This window comes from Acanthaster planci, unplaced genomic scaffold, assembly GCF_054643075.1.
Source record: "Acanthaster planci isolate LZ-2023a unplaced genomic scaffold, COTS_SCS Contig83, whole genome shotgun sequence".
NCBI classification, from domain to species: domain Eukaryota; kingdom Metazoa; phylum Echinodermata; class Asteroidea; order Valvatida; family Acanthasteridae; genus Acanthaster; species Acanthaster planci.
In genome coordinates, this window is record NW_028257705.1 from 35,671 (window position 1) to 61,470 (window position 25,800).

General features: G+C 40.3%; 1 protein-coding gene across 1 annotated transcript; it reads right to left on the reverse strand.

Annotated features, from left to right (window-relative positions):
• Window positions 1–1,944: 1,944 nt before the first annotated feature.
• LOC147795304 (uncharacterized) lies at window positions 1,945–23,095 on the reverse strand. Its single transcript, XM_087132100.1, has 4 exons — window positions 22,895–23,095; window positions 3,852–4,122; window positions 3,335–3,545; window positions 1,945–2,403 (listed from the first exon to the last, which is right to left on the reverse strand). Exons 2-3 carry the CDS (start codon window positions 4,087–4,089, stop codon window positions 3,385–3,387), a joined length of 399 nt encoding a protein of 132 aa, XP_086988226.1. The 5' UTR covers window positions 4,090–4,122; window positions 22,895–23,095; the 3' UTR covers window positions 1,945–2,403; window positions 3,335–3,384.
• Window positions 23,096–25,800: the final 2,705 nt, after the last annotated feature.

Consider the following 25,800-nt stretch of genomic DNA (forward strand, 5'->3'; position numbering starts at 1 on the left):
TCAGGACCGAGAAGGGCCAGGTAAAGAGAGCCAGCTATTCATATATTCATATATACGTAGAATGTGAGCTTGGCCACGCGTGTCAAAGCCGTGTATGCCCGTAACTCGGATAGGCATTATTCGTGAATGCCCCTTTTGTTATACGACTGACCCGGTGCCCATGGCCATAGAGAAGAATTGTATATACTAAGTATAGCGTCTCACAGCTTTGAAATACGCAGCTTAGATGTTGGTTTGACCGCGTGGAGACAACGTAATGCTGCTAGATGTACGGGCCTTAAGAACTATCGGACGGCTACAGAGATGTACGTTTTGTAAGTAAATAGGTCTAAGTGCAGAAGTATGTAGGTGATAAGGAAACACAGAAATCGATCACTAGCTTAACCCTCATCGAAAGGCTTCCCCAAAATGCTGATGTGATCTTGCATGAATTTGAGGGCAAATGACAACGGTGCTCATGCTTGGAGTAAGACAGTCAAAATGTCAGCCATTGAATAAAAAGCAACGAATGCCTACATCCCAGCCAAATCGTCAGTATATCTAATCTTACTGTATGCTTCCTGTCGTTTGGTGTAATCGCAACGTCAGCAGGTTGATGAATTCAAGCAACCTCCGTCAAGGACTGCTAAGTGGGTATAAGAACACCGAGCAATACCTGCCAGTGATGGCTTTTATGGTCTCGGTAGAATGGCGATAACACGATCACTTAGTCGTTAGAAAAAAAAAGGCGTAACTGTTGTCTATACACTCATCAATCTTTCATTTTGTTGGAAAATTAAAGAAAAACCCGACCTCTCACAGTCATCTATGGTTGAAATATCCCGAAAACGTCCAATTTCATAACCGTTAGACTGCTATATTTTGTCTTTCTGCTTTGATAAACTCTGACTACAGTCCACCACAAATATCGGTTAAATCTATTGTTTCTCTTCCCTTTAGGTCGGGTAAAATGCACGACTAGGAGTTCCAATGGATGTAACATTTACTCAAATAACTTAGACTAATAACGTAGCGTAGACTGCGTGAAAAGTAATGCTCTGACAAAGAATAGGTAATTATTAATTTAATAATCCAATTGAACATATTACAGTTAAAGAGAACATGTGTTTTGCTTTCATCACATAGTAGCAGTTGTCAGTCAAAATGCTTGCCCTAAAGGAATTCACACGCAGATACCCCTAAATCTAATAATCTAACTAGGTTACGAAAAATAGGTACAGGCACCGCTTGCCGTAAATACTTTAAAATACATTCAAATGGTCAAAATGTTTAAAATTACACTGTTCCTTATACTTTCCCTATACCACACAGTAGTGAGCTGTGAAACCATGCCCAAGCATTTTGGGATCCCTTTTTTAAAAATTTGATGCGCAATAAACGAAATTCAGAATGTCCTTCCCACTAACCACAGTGTGCGCTTGGATATTTGCTGCCTGCCTTGATTCAGTGCTCTGTGCAACCAAAAGACACAAAATAAAAACAGGCTGTACCTGAAAAAGCAAATAGCCGATTGTTATTGGAGTGTTAATTTCCTAAGAGTATACATTGCCGAAGTTAAAAATTAACGTCAGTGGAGAATGGTCTAGAGGAAAATGTACTCACCTCTCAACTTCAACAACATTTTGTTTAAATATTTAGTCCATCTTGAAATGACAGTTCTCAGGCGTTCTCTTTAAAATCAGGCAGTGTCACACCATATAAAGAGGAAAAACAGAGACATCGAGATTCCCCCACCCCAAATAATTACATTCGGAACACACCACGACCCTTGCCAATCGAACTATAACCAGTATTGCAACCTACGTCAGGGTCACTGCCGATTAAGGCCGTGTCCCAAAACAGAATTTAACTAACTCTTTCAGTCTGTCCTTAAAAAAACAAATCATATTTATGAGATCCCAGAAAACTATTATCTTCGATAAATGAAACCGAAAGTTGTACAGTTGATTACATAACATACATTAAGAAACCGTCTTGGATATTACCGCTATATATCTACACACAATACGATGCAGTTTTGATGGTTTCCATACTCGCAGACTCGAAATTGTGTTGTTAAAATGTTTAAAATCGTTCATATGTACACAAGGCAGTCGATGTAACGGCGGATAGGGTCCCCGAGGGGTTTGGGAGCGTTCCGCTGAATCAAAATGCCCGTGAACCGAGAGGGGGATCCGACTGGGGACCTACGATGAAGGTACTTCGTTTTTCACGTAAAAACCAAATAACTGGCAAGGAGTCGGGGTGTCAGGTGAGCAGGTTGAAGAGGCGTTTAATACACTCTTCGACTATAAGGTGTTGAGAAGGGGGAGCTTGTTGACATGGCGGAACGTGACGGCAGTGAGTAGTGGATCACTCCTCGTATTTAATTAATTCAGCCTGTACTGTTGTTTTTGAGGAAATCTGGATGAAGAGGAAGACAAGGTAGAGAAAAAAAGGCAGAAATAAGAAGATTCATTAGTGTCGAATTTTTGTTTTGCGTTGAATTTTTGAGTGGGTTTTTATGTTTACCAGTTTAATGCAATGTAATTGCCTGTATTCCGTGGTTTTAAACTGGTTTATGAGACAATTACTGCCTTATCCAAATACTTCAGAAATCCTAATGCAGTCTTAAAAGTACATAAGTTTTGGTAAATTTTTTTTAAGGCACAACATCTCAATGGTGAAACACTGTATTAGCAGAATGTATGATCGTCAAGTCTATACAGGGAACTGAAATTTTATGAAACTGACAACGTCGGGTGGGGCCCTTGCTTCCCGAGCCCCCCCCCCTAGGCACCACTGAGTGAGCCTTGCCTACACCTGCCAGGGTCAGGAGGGTGATTGGTTGTGTTCTGTAGAACCTGGTGTGGTAAAGAATCGTGTGTAGGTCGTGTGTAATTATAAATTACAAACTGAATTGCCAGAGTCTATTTGACATACACTTGTGATCCAAATGGGCCATAGATCTGAATTAGATATGGATAGAAAATTGGAACATTAAACTGAATAGAAAGGCAAAGAGCAAATTTTGGCAACTGCAGTTACCCGCAATTAAACAGCGCTTTCATTTTGACGAGACACAATGACGAAACTGTATAAGACGCTCGCGTATGCCACCAGCGCACGAGAGTGTTACCATTTCAGTAACTGTGAGTTAGTCACGCTTCTTAGACAATCCTGTGGAATTTGTGTGTAGAACTTGGTTTGTCTCAGACTTTGCACGTCCCACGTCCATTTGGTATGGTTGGACAATAATTCATAAGCTGCGTTGATGGAATTCCACCGCAATAGGTCATTTATTTTTATCATTTTTTGTTTATCATTTTTCTGATAGTCCTAATTTGAAACTGACCGGTTTAAAATAAAACGTAAAACCGTCGGTCCTGTGCTCCATTTTGGCTTCTATCTCCTGCGGCCAATGTCCTCGAATGTTTCCTGGTTCCTCTCCATTCGCGCTAGTAGGTCCCAATCATTCCTCAGCTGTTCATCCATGGCCACTCTGTCCAGCGGGAAGAAGCGAAGTCCTACACCACCCACAATCCTTTTCCTCGGAAGCGTGTAACCTGTACACAGAGTGAAAACGACACCTTTGAACTAGCTGCAATATCCAAGCAGTCAGTCATTACAAATTGTGACACATCATTATCCTAAACCATGTTGTGTTTAAAAGCTTAAAGTATAAAAAGGTCCACAGGATTTTTAAAATGTAAAGCTGGTCAAGTGTTCGGAGGATGACTGAACCTGTTATGATGACGAGTGTTATATCATTTTGGACAATCTGTAAAACTTGTCAGTATGCAAAATTCTCCCTTTCTGTATTGATACGGTTTAGGAGAATCCAATAGATGATTTTAGTCCGAGGTTCTCACCTGGGCCTGATCCAGATCGGGACATGGCGAGATCAGCTAGTCTCTCCAGGACCCTTTGTCTGGTGAGAACGAGGGGTGGGGGTTTCCAACCCCAGTCCTCAAGACCGGCCTCGGGGAGTTCGTCGAGGTCGAACTGGAATTTCCCGACGGGTTGTGCATCGGAACAAGCTGGTAGGCACAGGAGGAGGGCAATCGTTCCCAGGGAAAGGAGAAGAATGAGCCGATGGATGTCGTTCATCGTGGCCGTGTGCGCCCAACTACTTACTCCTTCCTTTGTGTCAAGAAGGACGAGTGAATGCCAATTCGAGTATGAGATATCTTATATCAGAGCATTCTTTTTCTCGTCAAGCCAGACCGGCCATGCAACCACATTGTCATCCCGAAGAAAATTACAGTCTGATGTTTCTCACAAGTTGTCAGTCTCTCGAGTACCTAAAGATAAACACATAGCTAACACAGGAAATTGACAGATAATAACTACAGATAATAAGCGACCACTGTTCGTTTTTGGCATTTGTAATCAGCGTTATTGGCTTTGGGCGCTAGAAATATCTGCTTGGGGTTTTAATACCCATTCCCTTGTCTAAAACATCAACTGACCTGGGTTGGAAATTACTGCACATTACATTGACATTTATGCCTGACATCTAAATCTCTAGAATCTCCAAAGGGCGAGAACGGACAAATACGGCTTGTCCTCGTTGTTGAGGAAAGTGATAATTTTGACAGTGTTGGAAAAATGGAAAATCTTTAGCATCCTCTGGACAAGTGTGATGAAGTGAACTTAAATGTTACATTTTCTTTTCAGATGTAGGACAGATTAATCTTCCACCAACTTGTGCTAGCTCTCCATTTGCTAGGCAATTGCGCCGCGCCTGCGCAGTGAATATCTGCGCTTCGCTATTTTAATGGCCGTCACTGCTTTTGGGATCGATATCAGAAGGTTATCAATTTCGTCGGCAGCAAGGCCGTGACGCAACCGTCTGTGGAGTATCGAACGTCCCCACGCGATTGTGCATGAATGGTTGAGTGTTTGCCTCGCCTTTTCGTAAGCACCCTTGAAGGACTGGACACGCCACTCGCCAAAATGGGAAAAAAAGTTCGAGCTCCAGTAACGATTTTGTTGGAAAAAACCTAAATATTTTTCTACTGAGTGGGCGTCGGTTAAGTGGGCGTCGTGGTTGTCTTAGCAAGGACAAGGAAGACTTCATTTTTATCGTGAAGATAAGAAATACGTATGCAAGTCAGTCACATCATTATCTTTAATGGTTCCGGCATAGTTTAATTTAGGGCAACCTTCATATAGAACTGTCCGAAAGCCGTCGCTATTTGCAAACTCTTTTTCTTTTCACAACTTCATTTTGAGTAGCTGATTTGTTAATTATACTGTGAAAGACCAAATCCTAAGACCTATTCGGACAAATGGTTAAGATAAATTGTAGAAATTACTCAGTTCAAGCAAACTGTGATATCTATGCCACAGACATACCGATAGTTAAATATGCGCGTGAAGAGTTTTTCAAGTTTTTTCAAGTTCGTATATCCTACATTATTCCTCGATGCAACTCGCAGGACCTGCTCAATGTAAAAACTGTTTTAATGCGTAAACTTAATGTCCAACTCATCCAAGGGAATCATACCACTGAGTTGCAGTATTTACTTTTGGATCCAAAAATGTTTCATAATACTGAAGTGCAACTTGTTTCTTATTTTATCGTGCAAATTCATAATGCTCAGACAAGTACATAGTCGTGACTTTCAGCTTATTTCGTAAAAAGCAAAAGGCAAAAGTCACGCATCATAATTTTCGCCCTGCGCTCCATCATCCGCACTCTGTAAGGTCACTAAAAATCAGACTGGACTAATCCCCTTTGCTTCCGTGACTTTAGACTAAAGTGACCCTTTTGTTGGCCTTTTGCGCTCTCCAAGCAACAAGCACCTGGGAAAATTCAGGGTGGCTGTGTGGTCTCGCGTAACGTGATATCACGGCAGCAAAGCGCGCGTGCTGCACTGGCCACGAAGCCGTTTTGTGCACTAGCCATAACCTGCGACCGAAGGGCCTATGTAGGAAAAAAAGACACCCTGCATTAGGACTTGGCATGCCAACCAGCCACTCAACTCTGGCCCGCTGATGGCACCCTCCTTCGGCCGTGGAAAGTCGGAAGGAATGAAGGGGACATCAAGGGTCCTTGTCTGGCCCTCCAGGCTGCGCGTAAATCAAGAATTCCCAAGCGGTCTGTCGCGTTTGATTGCCCAAGCACCCATTCCGGGAAAAATAAATAATGTTCATTTATTCCCACACATTAACTTGCAGTTCATTTCGTTTTCACCTCCGATCCTAGCAATTTTGCGACCAAAGTTCAGCTAGAGGAATTTTTTTGTGCAAGAGAATAAAGAAAACTAAATAAATAAAAAAAAACCAGGCCAGAAATTCATCATTAAAAAACACAACATTTTCGTTCAAAATCCAGCTGCTTGAGGACGGCCTTAAGAAAATTAACCTAACATCCAATAAGAGAACTACAACTTTAACAGAACTCATTCTAACAGATCGAAATAATAGATGTTAATGTTTCTGACCAAGATATCTTTGGTACAGTTATGCTTTTTATCAAGCTTGAAACAAAATGCTCTTCCGATGGCAGTCTCTGTGAAATTCATGGCAAAAAATGAAAAGAAACCCTTTTCATAAAGAGTTTAAATGCGGCTGTCGCTCACTAAGATCAAAAGGCCTTTGATCTAAATGGGGAAAAGTTGTGCTATACTCACATACCCCTTTTACTGAAAAAGAAAACAGCAGGGCAACTCTTTTTTCTTCCGAAACCCGAATAGCTTCATTTGCGGTTTTTTCGTCGCTTAGCGCTTTTGAGATCTTTTGAGATCCACCTCGTTTCAAAGCATCACTGCGATCGCTTTACATCTTAGCTTCCCATTACCACAACGTTCGGTGAGTCATTTGATACTGCTGAATTATTCTACCTGAATATTCTTCGTCTTGAAATATTCAACAAAAGGGCATTTTCTGGTGGTTGGGTTGTTGTCCATTCAACTTTATGGAATGCATGCGCCTGATTGACAACTCGCTCACATCTTGTTTGTTAAGAGTCATTTCACGTAAATACTTGACACGTGCGTCCACGATCACAAAATCATTTTTTTTACATACTTTCTTTGATGAAAGGACTCGGGGTGCACACAAAGGCACCTAAAGCGACAATTTCTTTCCTTAAGTAGAGGCAAGGATGATAATTCAAAGTGACACACCAAATGAGCTGTTTCCATGGCAACGAGTTACATATGGATTAGAAAATGTCTCTTTTGTTTACTTGCACCCCAAGTCTTTTCATCCTGCACATATTTATAAGTATATAACAACGATTTCATGAGCATGGTCACATATGTCAAGTAAATTACCTGAAATGACTCTTAAGGATCATCACTGGTATAGTCGTGATGATATTTCGTTACTTTTCTAAAAAAGTGACATTCATAAAAGGCTGTTAAATAATTCATGAAGGGTTAGATGATGAAATAAAGTATCATTCATTTTTCGAAAAATACATTAATTCCGATTATTTGCAATTCAAACCTTAAGCACTGTAGAAGTATTCGTGATAATGGAATCATTATTGAGAAAAGAATGCGGTCATTTTAATTTAGATCCGACGACTATCCGGTTATTAGGTTGCAGTTAAAGGCTTCCTTGATAAAAGTAAAGCCTCTAGCTTCCATGGGGATTTTACCAATATTTTATCCAATTTCCTTTCTCTGTAATCCGATGATCCCTCAAGAGTTCCCTCTTTGTCAGCACTTTCCGCTGCAGAGGCCGGCTCTGACAGGCAAAAAACTAAGCAAATTTGTGTCCTTCTCTCGTCTCATTTTCGTTGACAAATAGAATGGGCAATGCCCTCACGTATCAACCCTCTGAGCGAACTGACACAAGCATGGTGGTGTTTATTTGGAACTTCACATGCATTGTACCACACTCATTGAGGACAGACACGCAAAGATAGTAAAAGATTTCCTGTCTTCAGTAGTCATGCTTTGTTCAAAACGCTCCGCCGAGGTAGATGTCTTAGGTTGGTCAAAAGATATCAATGGGAGCCCCAATTCCTCGTCCTCTGTGTTTGTAAAACACGGCTTTATCTTCTAAGAGAAGAATCGAAGAATAGTTTCTGACCGCCATTTCATTCTTAGCATGGAGCTCACGGGAGGAATGTTGAGAAAATTCATGAAGACAATGGCAATTAAAGATGGATTTGAGGATTAGCCAAGATGGTTTGCATTTATGATATGTTGAATTTTTTTAAGTCGATTTCAAAACGCCTGCAGACATTTGAAATGAGAGGTCCATGGTCGGCCTCAACTTTCAGGTAGAGACGTTCACCTCATCCATAATTTACAAACGGCCCCATAACCGTGGGAAGAAAAGTTGTATATCTAAATAATACTTGACTCTTGACGACGGTATTCAGCGTCAAGACTGTGCTTTAATTTTTGGCAATGATCCGTGAGTGAATATTCAACCGAATGTCATTCCTTGAATCACCTTGGAGATGGTTTCTTTTGTACAAATCGGATTTTAAAATCCTTTAGTTAATGCACCTCACTTGCTCTGGAGTTCAAATAAATACACAAATTAACTGGTACATTTAAAATATAAAATAGATCCCTGACAGTCCCATATCCTCCTATTTCAATATGATTTTTATATAAAACCTAAGGGATAGAAAAAATATGAGATAGGCTTTGACTACTTTACATCTTTACGGTGAACACAGACATGCAATCTGCAGTCTTGAAATACTAACTTTTCCGGAAGATCGTCGTATGTGTAAAGCTTAGGCAAAGAGTGACATGACCAGAGGGTGCAGCCTCAGGGTAAAACCACTTGGATCACGATAAATAAGCCGTTGAAATTGCCACCCGAAATGGAAACTGGGCAAACATCGATGAGGATTAACTTTCTCAATTGGGCAAGCAGACGGGGCCTACAGAATTCCTTGCCTCGTTGTGAGAGCAAATCTTGTCTCATCGGAGGGTTACCAGAGAAGTTCGCGGGTCTTTTGTCGTCGCGCCGCTCTCTCGAATTATAAGGCCAGACTCTACCCAGACTGACCCAGTTCATATCCGGCGGCTATTCTGCAGATTTTCCCGAGTTGAAAAGCGTTATTAGCTGGGAGAAGTGCCAAGACTCAGGAGTGTTAACTTGGAACGGAAAAGTGTAAACTCGAATTAACAGCGACCGCTTATGGAATCGGATCTGAATTATACCCTTAAACTCCCAGCGGCCCTTCAGGGCAAATATAGGCCTAACCAGTAACCGGAGCTGTCTTTTGGTACTAGAAATATGCACACAGCATAATAATAAAGAGTGAATTGTGTATGTTTTTAAAATCTTTTTGAAATGTGAATGAAATATCCGCGGTAGCATCTGGTGTATTATGCTGCGCTGAACATGAATATGCCAGTTTAATTATCAGAGCTGTTGAATTCCGCAAAAATAGATTGAAACAATGCAGCGTGGTTCTGATTTCCAACAGGTAATCAGCCCACTTTGACAAAAGTTTTGCCTAAAATTGCATAAATAAACACTGAATGAAAAAATATTTTGGCAGCTGTGCTAAAAACTTGCGTATCATAGCAAGTTAGACCTGGAGGACCATAGCGGGCTCACTGCTATGCAGGAATCCTTTTAGCGAAATATAAATCTCTGTGCTAATGTCATCAACTATCGCTGACCTGTCAGCGGCCACGTTTACGGGGCACCCCAACTTGTTCCATGATGACTCAATGTGGTCTACACAACTCGGTCTCCCACTTGGCCACTGAAAGCTCGTGGTCAAACCGTCGCCTGGGGCTCCTTGATACAGCTATCGGAATTACCTCTGCTTTGCTGCACTTTAATTTCCTTGACTTCAAGATTCCTTATAAAGATTGCTTGTTAAAGACGTTGACAATGAGATCTTAGCTGGAAAATAAGGTAATAAACACGACATCTGACCTACTTGTTCATACCTCGTTTACTTTCAGTATGCTGATATACAAAGCAATCACTCATTAAAACCGCCTTGTGTTTATATTGAATGGCTTTATCGTACAGGCAATCTAATCGTCTAGGCCTAGTTGTTTTGCAGATTTTTTTGTTATGGAATCTTCGAGTAACGTTTAGACATAAAAGTTGTCTTACGCAGCAATGCCATAATGATGCAGGTAATGTGCTTCCTGATCCCTCTGAACGGCATAAGCCTGCACGTTGGCAGAAATGCGTCGATGGTGATTCCCAGTCTTTATTTTTTTCAACGATCATGTCACACATTACTTTCTTAAGATTCCCTGTCTTAGTTGAAGTATATACTCGTCCAAACTGATGACCGGCTGGCGACGATGCATCAGGCCTCGTTTTTCATTAGATGCTGTGGCCCTTTCCAACGAATGTACTAAAAGCATTTACTGAGTGAAGATAACTTGTGAACTTGGAATTCCATGCTGCATTTCAGTATTTATTACACACATTGACAGACACGGTGGTGGCAACTGTCCAGGGTACTACAGGACAAACATCATACAGCATGCATGAGATTCCTACTTTTGGATCACCATCAAACACCCCAGGAGAAATTTGACGGTAATCTTTCCAAAGCCTATGGGAGCAGAAATCGAATAACACATACGGCTTTCTTATTAACTGACAGTTTTGTAGTTGAAATACCCATTCTAATGACCTGAATGAAAGTTTAAAAGATAAATTAGTGATGGCAGTGGCTTTGCAAGATACAGCGGTAAAGTTGCTTGGTCCAAAGTATAGAACGTGTTTGGTAACTTAGTAGGCCTACTGTGTTATGTTGAGATAGATAACTGCCATCGTATTCTTCAAAGACGGATTGTTTTAGCGTTTGAATAGCATTGAGGCGACCTTTTTATACTCTTTCACCAATCGCAACGTCTCAACAAGACCAAACGGAGCAGCAACGATTATTGAGAAACACTTAAAGCCTCGTTTTATCTGTCTCCGAAGTGGTGAGACAAATTTGGAGCCGCCACAATCAAGAGTCGATCAGTGAACTCTTTTTACGTGTTTGCCGTAATCATGAGTTAGGATCAATCACCTTTTGTTTTACGCTTTCCCTGTCCTCTTCCTTTGAAGCGAGTCACTGTTTGAGCAAGAGAGTGCCACGTATTAATATAAATATCCTGACAAGCTAAAACACACCAACAATAATTATGCCAAATTTAGAAAAAAAAGAAGATATGAATTGATTTATATGTCGGTTCTTAATTACAAACTAGGAAGACCTTGTTTTTAAAAGCCCATTCTTGGTCGGATGCGACTATCGAAAAGCTGTAATTACACAGCAGATTAAAACCACTCTGGCGTGAAAGATCAGACGCTGGCGCATCCCTATTGACGTTAATAAGGGTGGAGACGTTATTAGAGGCTGATACAGCAGGGTCAAAAATCTTAGGTAAAGCAGACTGTATGTACTATAAACAATTCTTCCATCTAACACTTCAAAAATCGTTTGTATAAAGAAAAAATAACAGTTTTGTCGATAATTTTGCTACCTGCACTTCACCTTTAATATTTTTTCTCAGAAGAACAATTAGATGGAAAAAAAAATGTATCAAATATTTGAACACGCGCTGTCCTGAGGGTGTCTTTAGTGTTTCCTTCGTCTGACCCGTTAAACCTTTGAATAAAAAGAAAAAAGTTAATCTGAGACCTACGGAGATGCTTACCATACCTTGCTTGAAATTGAAGCCTTGGGTGACCTGACAAGTCCAAACGGACTCCAAAGTGAAAACACGGTTTGAAAGGAGGTCATATCTATGACAACCATATACCAAATTAAGAGTTAAAAAGGTATATCGGAAAAGCCCTTTTATGATGAGGAAGTTCATCGGTTACACGCTTGTTGTTAATTTGCTCTTTCATAGAGATTAATCTTGCCATTTATTTCAGTTCAGGCTCGTCTGGGTCGGATCAGGCTCTTTCACTAATGAGAATTTGTTGCCTGAGCAAGGCGCGCGTGCCCTTCGAGTGTTTGTCCTGGACGCACGTTTCGCAACACAGTTTACGGTTAGCAACCCAGCAATCTCACGGAGGCCATTATATCTGTTTTGACAAGGCTCGCGCCTGCAACAAGTGATCAGGGAGCCAGTGTTCTCGACAGTTTTCCCAGGAGATCATGCAGCAGCGGGGTTTCCCACCTCATGGACTTCGTGCCTCTACTAAAGGGATTAAGGGCGGTACTTGGAGGTAAAGAAACCCAGTTCAACCCAGGTCGGGTTGGGCGAGCGAAGCTGCTGAGATGTACATAATTGAACACCAGATGGTCTGGTGTGGATCATGAACTAGACCCAATAGTTTTTGTGAGGGAATGTGGCAGGTACAAACATGTTTGCCTATATCGCTCAACAGTGGCAATGTAAGGTGGAAAGCTTGCGGTAGCACCATGCAAGGATACGATCTCTTTGTGAGTCTGTGTGGTTCTTCTGACGACGGAAAGAGCATACTGTCCGAAACGTTGAGTTCCTCACGGTTCTTTTCAGAACCATACAGACTCACAAAGAGGTCGTATCCTTGCATGGTGCTACCGCAAGCTTTCCACCTTAGTTGTCTGTCACCATGAATAGCTTGAAATCCCATTAGTGGCAATGTACGTGGATTTTTAACGACTCAGTCACTACCATGCTTAACCTTCCATGTGAGCCATGAAACAGTTTTATTCCATTTTAACATCTCTTGAGAGCTATCAGTATCTTTATCGAAGAACACATTAATTGACAGTAATCTCTAGTTCCGGACTTTGCTTTTTTCATCTTTACAAAATAAAGCGAGTTATGAAAAAAAGGGTCTGTTCTACTTTATCTTTCCAATTAAGCTCGAAACCTAAAATTGTGTTTAATTTGTTACTCTCCTAGTGAAGGTGTATCACAGATGACTTGATGTTTACGCGACGACTTCTTAATGCGACGTAAGCTATAATAAAAATGCAAGGATTTTCGTCAAGTAAAAGACACACGGACCCGGTATTAATTCAATTCATATAAAGCCGTACCAACAATCCTTTATTTCAAAGGCCCGTCAGCACTATAACTGACCTTGGGAGTTGGCAAACATGACGTCTGTTCTCTTTGTCGGCAAAGTAACGCATTTCGAGACGGGGCAGACAGTAGTACTACAGATAAATTTCGATTTATTTTAAATAGTTGTTGAATGTTGCTGGGCTTTGAAACTACATCGATCCCTTACATTGGGAAAAAGCTCCATTATCTAAAATTGAATCAATTTGGTTTGAATTTTCAATTCAGTAGGTCCTTTCTACTGTTCTTTTCATTGAAGCAGATAAAAAGAGCTTACGTGTAGAAGGGTCGTCCTGCCAATGCAACATGAGGCAAAGATTTAAATAGAAGTAAAATACAACAAGAGGTTTAATAGACTTCCGACAGTGCAATACAGTTTGACTTGATTATACATTGTTGCGTTTGTTTTCTTCTTTTCTACATCTAGGTACTATTCATCTCTCGAGAGAAAATATAAAATGTCACCCTCTTGTCGTTGGTATTTCATAAGGTGTGCCCGTGGCGTTATTACGGACGCATCTTCCCCGATAAAATTGAACCCTGGATCAGTTCTACTTTACTTGGCCCTGAAATGCCCTATTGCCGATGTTCCAAATCATTCCTGTGACATTATCAAGCTGTCATTTTTCATCCAGTTGCAAACAGACTTCACTCCACTAATGAGCAATTCACCCGACAGTTGCAATGACCCACGCTGCGAGGTGCAATTACGCTAAAGAGAGTGAATTGCATTTGTTTGCCTTTCGTGACACCAAATCTAGTAGAAATTGCTCGTTGTATTCTTTCAGTAGTTCCCCCCCCCATATTTGAACCATGGCACTGCGAGAAAAACTAGCCTAGTACCTTACAACTATTCGAATTTTATGTAGCTAAAATGCAAATCACACACCTGCGAATTTAACCAGATGTTTAGTTTGATGCAGCTTACCTCACAGATCTAATGTCAGGCATTGCGTTTGGTACCTTAATAATTTTGCATTCTACGATAATCAAAGACATTTTCAATTGGCCTTGTACTGGTTACAATTTGGACCAATGAATATCATTGACTAAAATGGGTTCTGTGCAATTTCATTTTCCAAGAAAGTTTAAACCTCTGAACATTTGATATTAAATCCAAGAGACATTCCGACTGAGGATTTTGCGATTTAATGCAAGACAGCTGATTTGTAATAGTGATTAAACAACCTTGTATCTTTATGTAACGTCACAAGAGAAATGCACGCAATAACGGCTTCCTGTCTCTGTATTTTGTCGTCCGATGTCACGTCGTTCGTAGGCTATCCACCGCCGCGGTCCTTTGAAATTTCAGCTGCCTCAACAGCGCTTTCGATCTAATTGATGTACAGCCGAGCTTTTAAATCTAATTGGACTCAATGCACAAGGGAATGGAAGAATCCAGGTAAATCCATAAATTTGTGAGGGAAAGGGGATATATTATTAGCTAACAACTTGTAGCCCGACCGGATGGCTCGTAGGGATGGTGATTTAAGAGATTGTAAATGTCCAAGAAGTCAGGCTTTTGAAACTGAATCTTAATGGTTTCAGGCATTGAAAAGGTGATACCAGTCTTCACAGAATTACAGGTTGAAAAACAAGGATTAGTAGTGGAGAATAAAGCCGAGTACTAGAGGAAAGGACTTGCTCCCTTATGATTGCCGTTGACAAAGTAAAGTATTTGGTAAATGTATGGTTTGCCAAAGAGGCAGTGGTTCAAATTATACAATTCATCATTTCATCTGTAACTCTGTGACTAGTCAAAAGCGTCTGATTAATGCAGTTCAAGGGTTCCAATGCTACTCATAGATGCTTTACCAGCTAATTTCTCAATCTACTATGGGGAATTGGGCCCTCGTTTTTCAGTTACCGAGAGACCGTGAGCTGAAAATGCATTCAATTATTATACAGGCAAAATTACAGCTCAACGGATTCTAGATGGGGAGGCCATGAAATGCTATCACTCATGCTCCGCTGGAGCACATAACGACGAAGAATAAGTAAGGGAGTGACTATCGTTGGTCTTTTGTTGCATGCTTTGGGTACACAATTAAGCTGATGAAAGGCTAGATGGAAAATTTTGGCCACCTTGTTAATAAGAACGGTTGGTGAACATCAACGACGGGGTCTTTTGCGGTTTGATGGTGTCTTTTCTGCGATTTTATAAGTTCAATCCGAGACAGCTGCCTTGCGGTTCTTGCAAAATGTTAGGGAAACAAAGTTGGCATTAACCCGAAAGCGCCGAGTTATATTTATTTTTATCACCGCGTTGTCAACAAGTCATGCCGTTTGGTAAGTTTGGTTTTCTTGATCTTTGTTATTTGTACAGTTTTTGTTTGTTTTGGTTACGCCTAATCTACGCCTCAAATATACTCTAACTTAAGCTCCAAATTGTTTTTAAACATGTCATAATATAAAATTCTAACCACACTAACCTAGGTGGGTCTATTCGTTTCCTGTGTAGGTAGGTGATCCTGATAATTTATTTTTTATACCATTGGACTCACTTTCGAGAAAATTTTGCTCCCATTGAAACTTTGTCAGTGTAAGATGAAAGTCTTCCTTTTTTCTGTTTGTCTCTTCAGAAGGCACTTCCAGACATGACAAGTTTAATTTACCGTGAACATGATTTTGATTTGTGGCACACTGGTTATATTTCTCAACAATTAACATAATTACATAAGAGTCTTCCTTTTCTTGAGTCTTTTTAATACTTAACCATTTGCTCCTTTGAGAATAGCCTACTTCCTCAAACTTTAAGTTTATCAAATGTCCAATTAATAAAAAAGAGATGTATATCTCCATCACGAACTGCCTCGGTGCGTGTATGCGAAGCCGTTGCATCTTCGCTTCAGCGGTAAGAGGAGGAGACGTTTATCAGACATCAAGGTAACCGCGCACAGCATCGGTTGGACGCGAAATGAAATTATAAGATTCAATCGAGCAGAACAATTGACAACGATACTCGCGCGGGGTCTGAGAGACAGGTTGCAAGAACGAGAGGAGTTTCGAATTTTTTTTCCGCGTGGGTGGATCGATATCACGGTCAGACAGGCTTGTGGGACTGTCTTCCCGGCCGACTCTTTGGAGTTTCCCAGCACACACATGCACACATACCAAACTTTCTGCGTTGTTAGTTCCAGTACGAGTGATTGGAAAACAGTTAATGCAGCAACCGCCCTGAAAAAAAAAACAGAATCAATATTGCCTAATGCCCACGCGCATAATATATGCACTTGTTGTTAACTGCGTGCTCTGTTTCGACTTATAGCCCATTCCCCTTTTTAACACCAACCTTGCCTAAACTAGAAAGCGTTTTTTGTTTATCACCTATGAAGAAAAGGACAAGGAGGATCATTAGTAGATATCAGGATTGGGTGAAGGAACAGGAACAAAGTAGTAATTCGTGTTAACCTCTTATTCTGTTATAGTTGATTGTACAACATGTTCCTCATATTACACCAGGCAGGCAAGAGATAAATTCAGTAATTTAGAGGTCTATTAAAGTGACATTTTTCCCATCTAAATCTTGATTACTGCGGTGGTTGAGTGCCCATGCGTATTGGCGTTTTGTTATTGATGTCAACACGCGGCCTTAAGGGACGATCAATCTCCATCTTCCCCACCCACCCTCGGCTGATGCAGTCGTTAATCCTGGATATTATTTTAACGTGGCCCTTCTTTTAACAGATGGAAAATATAAACCGGCTGGGCACATTTAGGATTTGCTGTGCAGTGATAACGTCCGTGAAACACCACGACTCTTGGTCACTAACACCATGAGTGGTGCATACTTAATTGAATTTTATTAGATACAGAATATTTCCTTTTCCCCAAAAAACATAAATTGAAATTTGGGACAATCCAAAAATGTATCATGAAATCTTAGTTCCGCATTTATCTCGAAAGCTCTTAGTTTAAAAAAAAAATTGAATCACAGAAGTAATTTTTCACCTTCTAAACTATTTAATCCTGGGTTTCACTTGTTTTCATTACACTTCTTCCAAAAATAGGAAGGTGAGAAATGACGTTGAATTAAAAGAAAGAGATAAGAAAACGTGGAACTAAATTATGCATGGTAATCATTTGCTCTTTCCTTCATCTTTAGATGAATAATGTTAATTACCTCCAAGGCAATGAAAATATGTTCAATTCCAATTCAAGCAGTGATCTGAATTTAGACATTGGTTTATTTTCCAAGTTTGTTTGACAAATTCCCATTTGATTTTGTACAACTTCTGAAGGTGAATTTTCTTGTCTCAGTGAAGCATTAAATCCATTTTCAGTAAAGCGTCCATGATTTCCTTTTATTTTTATATATTTTTAAATGTAATGGATTGCCCAAGGAAAAACAAGCACTGTTATCAAATACATCTGTCCCCATAGTATCTTCCCCATAGATTGTATTTAAATGACAAGTAGTTTAAAATTTCTCGTAAAGATATAGCACATGACTGACATAATTTAGTTTTTAAATAAAGGTAGGGCAATCCTTAGATATTAAAAATAGAGATTTTCATGGAATTTAGTCATTATATCAGATAACTGTTTTCTCTTCATGGTCGAAATGTTAAGGGGTTGAGGCATTTTTTTCACTGTTAATACTGAATACTTATCTTCTCAACAACGGAATGAATCAGAAGTAGCGATTGGATTTACACACATTAATTAATGATTTCTTAAGTGAATTGGATTCGTGCTCACGTATAGAGATATATTAATATAAGGCTGACAAGGAAACCAAAATTCAGAATCTAACATTTAGGAAACCCGCGTACGAGCAAAAGATTTCTTATATTCGCTTCATTAGTGCTCGCTAATAAATAGATAGATGGAAGAGACACCAAGGATTTTTACAACCGCCTCTCTGGAAACTTTGCAGCTGCATAATTCAAATCCATTTTATATATTCCAAAAATGTGTTTACCCACAAAAAACAAGTAGGTTGACAGAAGGTTCAGTAACTCTCCCCACCCCCACCAGCTCCCCAATACAGGCTTTCTACCCTCAAAGACGTGTGCTTCAATTGGACTTTCTTTGCCTGTTTGTAAGGGAAATACCCTTAGGCTCTAAGAGCATGCCAAGATGGAAGGGGCATTATGATTTTTTCCTTCGCTCAAGAAATCATTTCCCCTGAGACGCCCTGATAAGGAGAAAGTACGCAATGGCTTTCTTATTTCTCTTCCTTTCACAAACGCTGTCCTGAAGGGAGAAAATTTGGTTGGAAACATCCTCTTTTGGTATTCTCATACAGTCTAAAAACTTTAAACTGATGAATTCAGCTCTCAAAATAAATGGAATATTCTACTCCTACATCGATTCCAAAGGTGTTAACATGACACTGCGGTGTTGCATTGTTGATGCATGCTCGAATGCTATCAAACCTAAGTTAGGAAAGGACTTTCCCCCTTCTACTTAATTTTAAAGAATTCTTCGTGGTCTTCGAGCAAAGGTGCAATGATCCATAAAACAGATTTGCTTAAGTCAGTGGGACAGTATGGAGCTAAAATTGTTGGATCTTATTTGAAATCTCAGCAGTATCTCGGCTATCCCCAACTGAGATTACAGTAGGTCGAGGCGATCAATGATGTCTGTGCTTTTTTAATATAAATATGCAGTTTTAGCCTCCAGTTGAATGGCTCTCGCAAAAAAGCCGAAAAAAAAATAAAATACAGGGAAGGCTTTACTAAGTACAGCGCTAAATATGTTTCAAAGAATTCCGCCTTGTTTTCCCAGATAAAATGGGAACGGATAAATTCCATAATTTGCGAGAAGGGAAATACTTTGAGGCATGGGGCTAGATTGTGGGGAATGAGACACCGAGGAAGATGTGCGTTGCCTGCAGGAGGTATCTACTCTCTAGTTCCACAATTACAAGTTCGTCTTAGGAGATATTCTGTCCGCTTTCACGTGTCAGAAATCTCTGGCCCAGCTTCAGTCAGGCGACAACCAAGGAAATTACAGCTTTATCAAACAATCTTCAAAGATAACGTGGGTTCTCTTCCATCATACTTACGACTTGGGCATGCACTTCGGAAAGGGGCGGAAAAGATATTTCTGGACAAGTTTATATCCCGAAACAAAACAAACTTCAGGCAACCTTACCATGCTAGTGCAATTTTTCTCTCAGCTTTTTGATACTGTTTTTTTTCAACAACACTCAGGAAGAATAAGACAGCCACTCCCCCCGAAAGGCGAATTGAAAAACCCGACTGTTCAGTGGTACTTGATCAGTCCTTGCCTCCAGGTCGGGAAGGGGGGAGGCGAATCACTCGCTGATGAAGGTTCGGCTTCTTATTGTTGACTTATGAGCAAAAATCATCGATGGCCTGTAAGCATGGTTTGGAGATATTTTAGAACACGAATATGACATTTTAAAGTTCAGTTAATGGCTGAAGTCGTGCACAATAAATTTGTTTGTTACATGTTCTTTATTCCTTAATAGTCGGAGATATACAGTTTAAAAGGAAGTGATGATATTAAGTCAGCCACCGATTCTAAATCATCCCAGAAAAGAAATGAAGTACTTGCGTTGATCACAATGCTTTATACAATTAATATTGGAAAATGTGGAATCAACGTAGCTGAAATATATGTACCCAGCTGTTATAAGACTTCTCCCCTTTTGAAGTGGCTTAAAAAGGGAATTAAAATAATGAAAGGTGAACAAATGTGAAAATTGAGTTTTGTGTGCATAAGCAAGAATCTACTGAAAAGTGTTTTGTTTATTTGCAACTGCCAAGCCATGTTCAAGTCAGGTCAAAGTCAACATTTGTGACGCCAAAATGGGCAACTATTTTATTACCACGCAAAGACCGTAATGCAAGCCGATCCTGGTACTTCAGAAATACTATCAAATTGCATTTCAAAGGCAGTCCGGATTGGGTTGCTTTCATGTAGGCATACCACCTGTCAGAAACCCCGAACCTCATTAAAATGCGTACCACATTTTATTTTGTAGTCGACTTTTAATGGTTTGGTCAACATACAACCGGAAGTGTGAGTCTTCGACGTTGTCTTGTTGCCCACGTCTGATTTTTCCTTTCTTCAGCGTATCCAGCGTTTACTTCTGTCGTTTACCGTTCGGCACAGGAAGGAGCCTGCGCATCTAAGGGGGTTTTGCACTTAGCCTACCGGCCAGGGTTACCCGAAGGAGGAGCTTTCAGACCTGCGCAATTTCGCGGCAGAGCAACGGAAGCGGCATTGCTTCGAGTGTGTATTTGGCCGATCGTGCCCGGCATGATTCGAGGTACCCTTCCGCGTATTGTTCAGACCTCTGTGAGCCAAGTAGCATATCCGGATAGTATGAATAAGTTGCGAAGAAATACAGTCTTAAACTAGTAAAAGACGATGATATCTGCCAAGAAACCTGTTAACAGAAAGGCAAGCTATATTAAAGAACGAATTTCGTGTAGTCTCAAGTAAAGAAAAGGAAAATACACCTTCAATTAATATCGGGAAATGCTGCTTGTATTGATGTAACACCACTTGGGATTTGGAGATCATTGGAGCTTATTGTGTTTTTAAGGGGGTGTATTTTGCAGCTGTTTAGAAACACTAACTAATAGTCATCAGAATTCCCAAAGACAGGAAAACACATCATCTAAGCTGAACAAAATAGTAACTACACGTTTGTGTATCACTTTAGTCACGCACATTTCGTGTTTGTCTGAGATATCATTTAAACTAAGTGCATAACAATGGGTTTCGTAGGGGCAGGGGAGCGCCCCCCCCCGGAAAAAGAATGAAATATATAAAAACAGGAAATGAAACACACAGAAAAGGCAAAAGAAACAAAAGGGACAAAATTAGATGAAAATCATAAATTGCTTAAAAAACCTTCAAACTGACCACCTTCCAATATTAATGATAATCAGTTTCATGCTAACGAGTGCTTTGACTCCTCCACCGAAGAAAGTACTCTGAGCCCCTTGGAAAACATCCTAGCGACGCCCGTACATATAACTGACTTAGTAGAAGTCGGATCTTTGTTTTTAAAAGTGTGTTCAGCTCCTTCGAGCTTATAATCTAACCCGCCTCCCTTGTAGTTTCTCCGCACTTGGACAAAAAAATCGTGCAAAACAGTGCAATGTCGGGAAACATTTTTTCCACTGCTCGTGTACATCTTTTTTTTTTTTATAAAAGAGGTAATCTGGAAATCCCAGAATACCACGTAACACGGGCGCCATATCTCTGCACATAATTTCGAGATGACGGGTCCATAGTTATTTCGTTTATAGAAAAAAAAACCGCACTTTCGCCACTGTGGTGCACAATGACCGCACATCGACAACACCCCATCAATATCTATTGCAAAAATGACCCAGTAAAGGCGGCTCAAAAAAGAAATGAAAACGCCGCTGTACAGGACGCTTGGATATTCAGGCAGAGCAGCATATCATTCCAATCAGTGTTGCTTTACACGAGTGACGTCAAAACGTTCCCTGTCACGTTTAATTATGGATAGGTAATTTCACAGGGAGTGCTGAGGCGTGTAATTATCCTAGGCCTAATTTTCATAACTCCAACATCTAGTTTCGTGTTCTCAATGAACTAAAGGTGCCGCGACTTTGTGCCTTGAACCTCGTAGCTAAAAAGTGGGGGAAATCCATCATAGAGCCTGTCGTAATGCATCGGAGTGACTGATTAATCTTTCCACTGTTTTATAGCTAATTGCAGTAAGCTGTTGCGCCCAAAGAACAGAAAAACGCCAAATTACCATAATTCCATACAATATTTTTCCATTTCAGGGTTTAAATGAATACAGCACACCTTTTCAAATCCTTCTCACTCCTTAAACGTTCTTCAAACCAAACAGTATAAAATGAAAATTCATCATTGGGGAAAGTACCAAAGACGGAATGGCTTTACTCTCTGATTGGTTGATTCTGATTCGTTTAATGGTTTTTCGCTATGTGACTAATATAAATTAATTACACAGGCTATGCTGGGACAACTCCGGGAATATTCTACTCACATTTGACTATCACCATTTCTAATCTGTTCACATGAGTTAAGAGGTGATTTTGCGCCAAATCGCAACCTGTATGGTATGACGCGTGCACCTACAGGGTTCATTACACTTCTGAGAACGACAACGAAGTGTTGGTCTACGTGAAAAGGCGTGACATGAAACGAACCAGCCTGCACCGTGACTGGTTGTAAATTACCCACCATAACTGACGGTCTACAGGTGAGCGCGCTTTTCGCGCACCCTGTGCACTTTTCATGCCATAGGCCAGGCCGATAGTTGAGAAAAATGAAATCTTCGTTTAAATTTGAATCAAAGTTTTCGCACGATATCTGCACCTGTGGTTCAGAATTGTCAGAATCTCACAAAAGTGTCTCGGTGTATTTTTTTAATACATTACCGCAAAATGTGTTTAGGCCAGAGTTGTAACGAGTCACTATTTTTGTGACTCGACTCGAGCCGAGTCAGTGTATAACGTATTGAGTTGAGTCGAGTCAATGGGCGAAAAGTCAAGTCCAGTCGAGCCAAGTATTTAGCTGGAGTCAATTCGAGTCACAAATATTTGAACACAAAAGAATATGTAAAAACAAGAAAGAGAGAGTTATTTGGGGTGTTTTAAAATTTACCTCTGGGTTTCTACGTTTTGTCAAACCCTTTACTCTTGACGATAATAAGACATGACATGAACGTTGTAAACCGGCACTGTAATCATTGCAAATAGTTTTTCGCAAAAAAGTTTACTTTCATTTTGGTATACTACAGTCTCAGTAACTTTCACTTGATTCAGATCTTCCATGAAAAACTTGAGTCGAGTCGAACTTTGGTCGAGTCATTAATTCAAGTTATACTTGTTATATTTTGGTGACGCCTTCATAAGTACTAAGTGTCAGATCGCCTGGGTGCTTGTACATTATGTAATCTTTGATATTCTGATATCTACAAGATAAGTTTAAAAAAGAAATATCGTATAAATAGCACTAATACTTACCTATCTGAAGGCCCTCGTGGTGAATGCAGCGATGTTTTTGAAGCCAAAAAGCGCAGGGTTAGCTACTTCCGTTTGAGAGAGTTAATAACTGAGTCAAATCGTGTTGATAACTGCCTTCCTATAGCAAAGGAATATCACAAATAGTCGACGGGACTGTATGTCTTCCAAGCCAAACTGACGCTACTGCTTTCTGCTTCTGACCCTTTTATAAGGAAAGCATCACCCCCAATGTCCAATTGCCGATCCTAATGGACAGGCTGTGGATGGGATAATGCGTCAACTGCGCAGGTCACGGGCGCTTTGTGTGAAAGCGAGGGCGGATCATGAATGGACATTGACGCCAGCGCGCGCGTGTTCTGCGTTGCAGGTCCTTTCCGTATCTTGTCTATTTTGTCACATCCACCCATCTGATAAAAGTAACAATGCACAGCCTACCTGGCTGAAACTCGAAACTCTACAGACCTTTCCATTTCCGCTCATTATTCTTGCGTTAAAAACTACCCGTTGATGTATACGTTATCAGGTGGGATAGCACTCAGACCCGTGCCCGAACTCACACGCCTGACACACGCTAATATTCGTTTTCCATTTTGAATGTTTTTCTGCGTCTTCCGCAATCGATTAGGGACTAATTTTTAAATTTTGTGGTGCTCATTTCTTACCCCATTTTTGGTTCCCAATTTCTACCGACCTTGACTATAAAAAAAGTAGGTTGTGTGTTAGCAAGAAAAACATTTTTCTGTTCTCACCTAGAAACAAAACATTCACGGTACTCAGTGTAAAAACAAGTGACAAGTATAAATACCACACTTCGCCCGGTTTATTTAGTCATCTATATGGCAGCAGCATGGATTTGTTCTGGAATTTTATAATTTTTTCCACCGATCGGCCCTCCCTCAATTGATATTGCCCTTACTTCAGATCCATTGTTTTTATGAAACATGTAATACAAGGGCAAAAAGAAACCTTATAACTGGGTATTTAGAAGGTTTTGAAATCATAAGTATTGAATATTGAAACCCTTTCACCACAAGAACTGAAGTGGAAACTGCACACTGATTGATACCTATGTTTCGTGGAAATTTCATTGTTTCAATTGAAACATCGGACTTTTAAACATAGACGGTGTTCAATTAAGTCTTAATATGTTATTATGTAAGAACACGTTTTCTTCTGCACATCGGAAAAAGCGTTTGTTCACCTAAAAACTCGACCATGCTAATCCTTGTCATCATTTGAATTGCAAAAGTACTTCACAACGCCCACGGAGGTCGTTGTTCACTGAAAGTCACGTCCAGTGCCTCCATCAGGGAAGAACATCACAAGGAAAACTCACACAATCACTTTTCAGCATTATGACTAAGAAAACTGGGGATTTCTTGAGCAACGCCGTTTTATATGAGTAATGGAAAAAGGTTGTGGTCCATTATAAAGTAGACATGCACTCTTATGGGCCCTTTTACATTCACGTGCGTACCTAAAATTTATCTCATTCGCAGTTCCACCAGAATGGCAAAGATTTACCACAACGAGCAAGATTATGTCACAGAAAGTAACCTTATTGACAAAAAAAAGCCATTTTCGACCCTGGTCGCATTGTAATCTGTTACATGGGGTGGTATCAGACTTCGTGTTGATGCCTCGATTTTCAATTGTAGCTTTTAACATTAAGATGTAATTCATCACAAATGTTTAATTATTCATCAACGTAAACTGGCAACGTTTTGTGGACTTTTATTTTATTACAGTGATTTTACTCTCAACGTTAACATCGCTTTCAATTCAATATAAAGTTGGAAGTATGAACAGAGTCAATACCTGACAGTAAAGCCAACCTGACACTCGAGAAGGGGTTACTTCATACAATGGTCTAACATGCACAAACAATGTCACGACACTTTTAGTGGACAAACTGTGGCAGAAACTGTCTTTTTAGTATATATGTGAGCGAATATCAAAAGTAAGAAAAGCCGTACCGTCGTCTTTGGAGCAAAAATTTAGGACGTCATAGTTTGGGAGCACCACCAAGTGACGTATTGGGCGAACTTTCACCGAGTTTTTTTTAAATCAGCCAGAATCCTAGATCGTCCGTGCTGTACGTTTTTGGAGTTTCAAAATCCGTTGTAAAATAAAATTGGCGGGTCTACAGAGTCTTGATCATAAAGCAATTACAAGTCTACTCTTGCTGTTAATTGAAGTCCTACATAATAACAAAGAGCTGCGAGCTAGGATGGGTCAGAATGGCGGGAAATTAATTATGGGGAGTTATGGCAAATGAAAATATGATCTACTCACTTTAAACCTCCTTTTGAATGGTGTAGTATTAGGGATTTTCCATTGAACCATGTCCGCTAAACAAGCGCGACTTTTACTCCAGGAGGTTGGCGCCGTCTAATAAAAATGTTTCCCTTGAGTTCGAGGGTGTTGAATTCCAATTTCTCTGCACTTAGCAAACCTTTTCGTGTTAAAACGTAACTTTATATTTTCTCTACTCCTTTGATAGAGCGTATCTATTTCAACACAGGATTTTTAATGACTAATTCTTGCTTTTCCATTTTATACTGTCAACACCACTAAGATATAACGATATCCAATATGCTTCCGGTGGCCGGCCGAGGCATGGAGCCTGGATGACCCTTTCAATCGCTTAGGTATAGCGTTCACTGCCCGCCGGTGAAAAACACTCTTGGACGGGTTTTTTACTTACACCCACAGCCAGCGAGACGGGTCGCTAATTACAAGGTAGCTGGCAGTGACTTTTACCCAGTGTATCGGACCTCTCCAGTCTCATTAGCTCCGTAGAGTGGGAAGGGGTGATCTTCCGTGGACGGACATGCGGAAGTGTCAATTTGTAGAGGGTCGCCCGTAGGGCGTGCAAGCAACAAGTCATTTATGAAAGTGTCGCT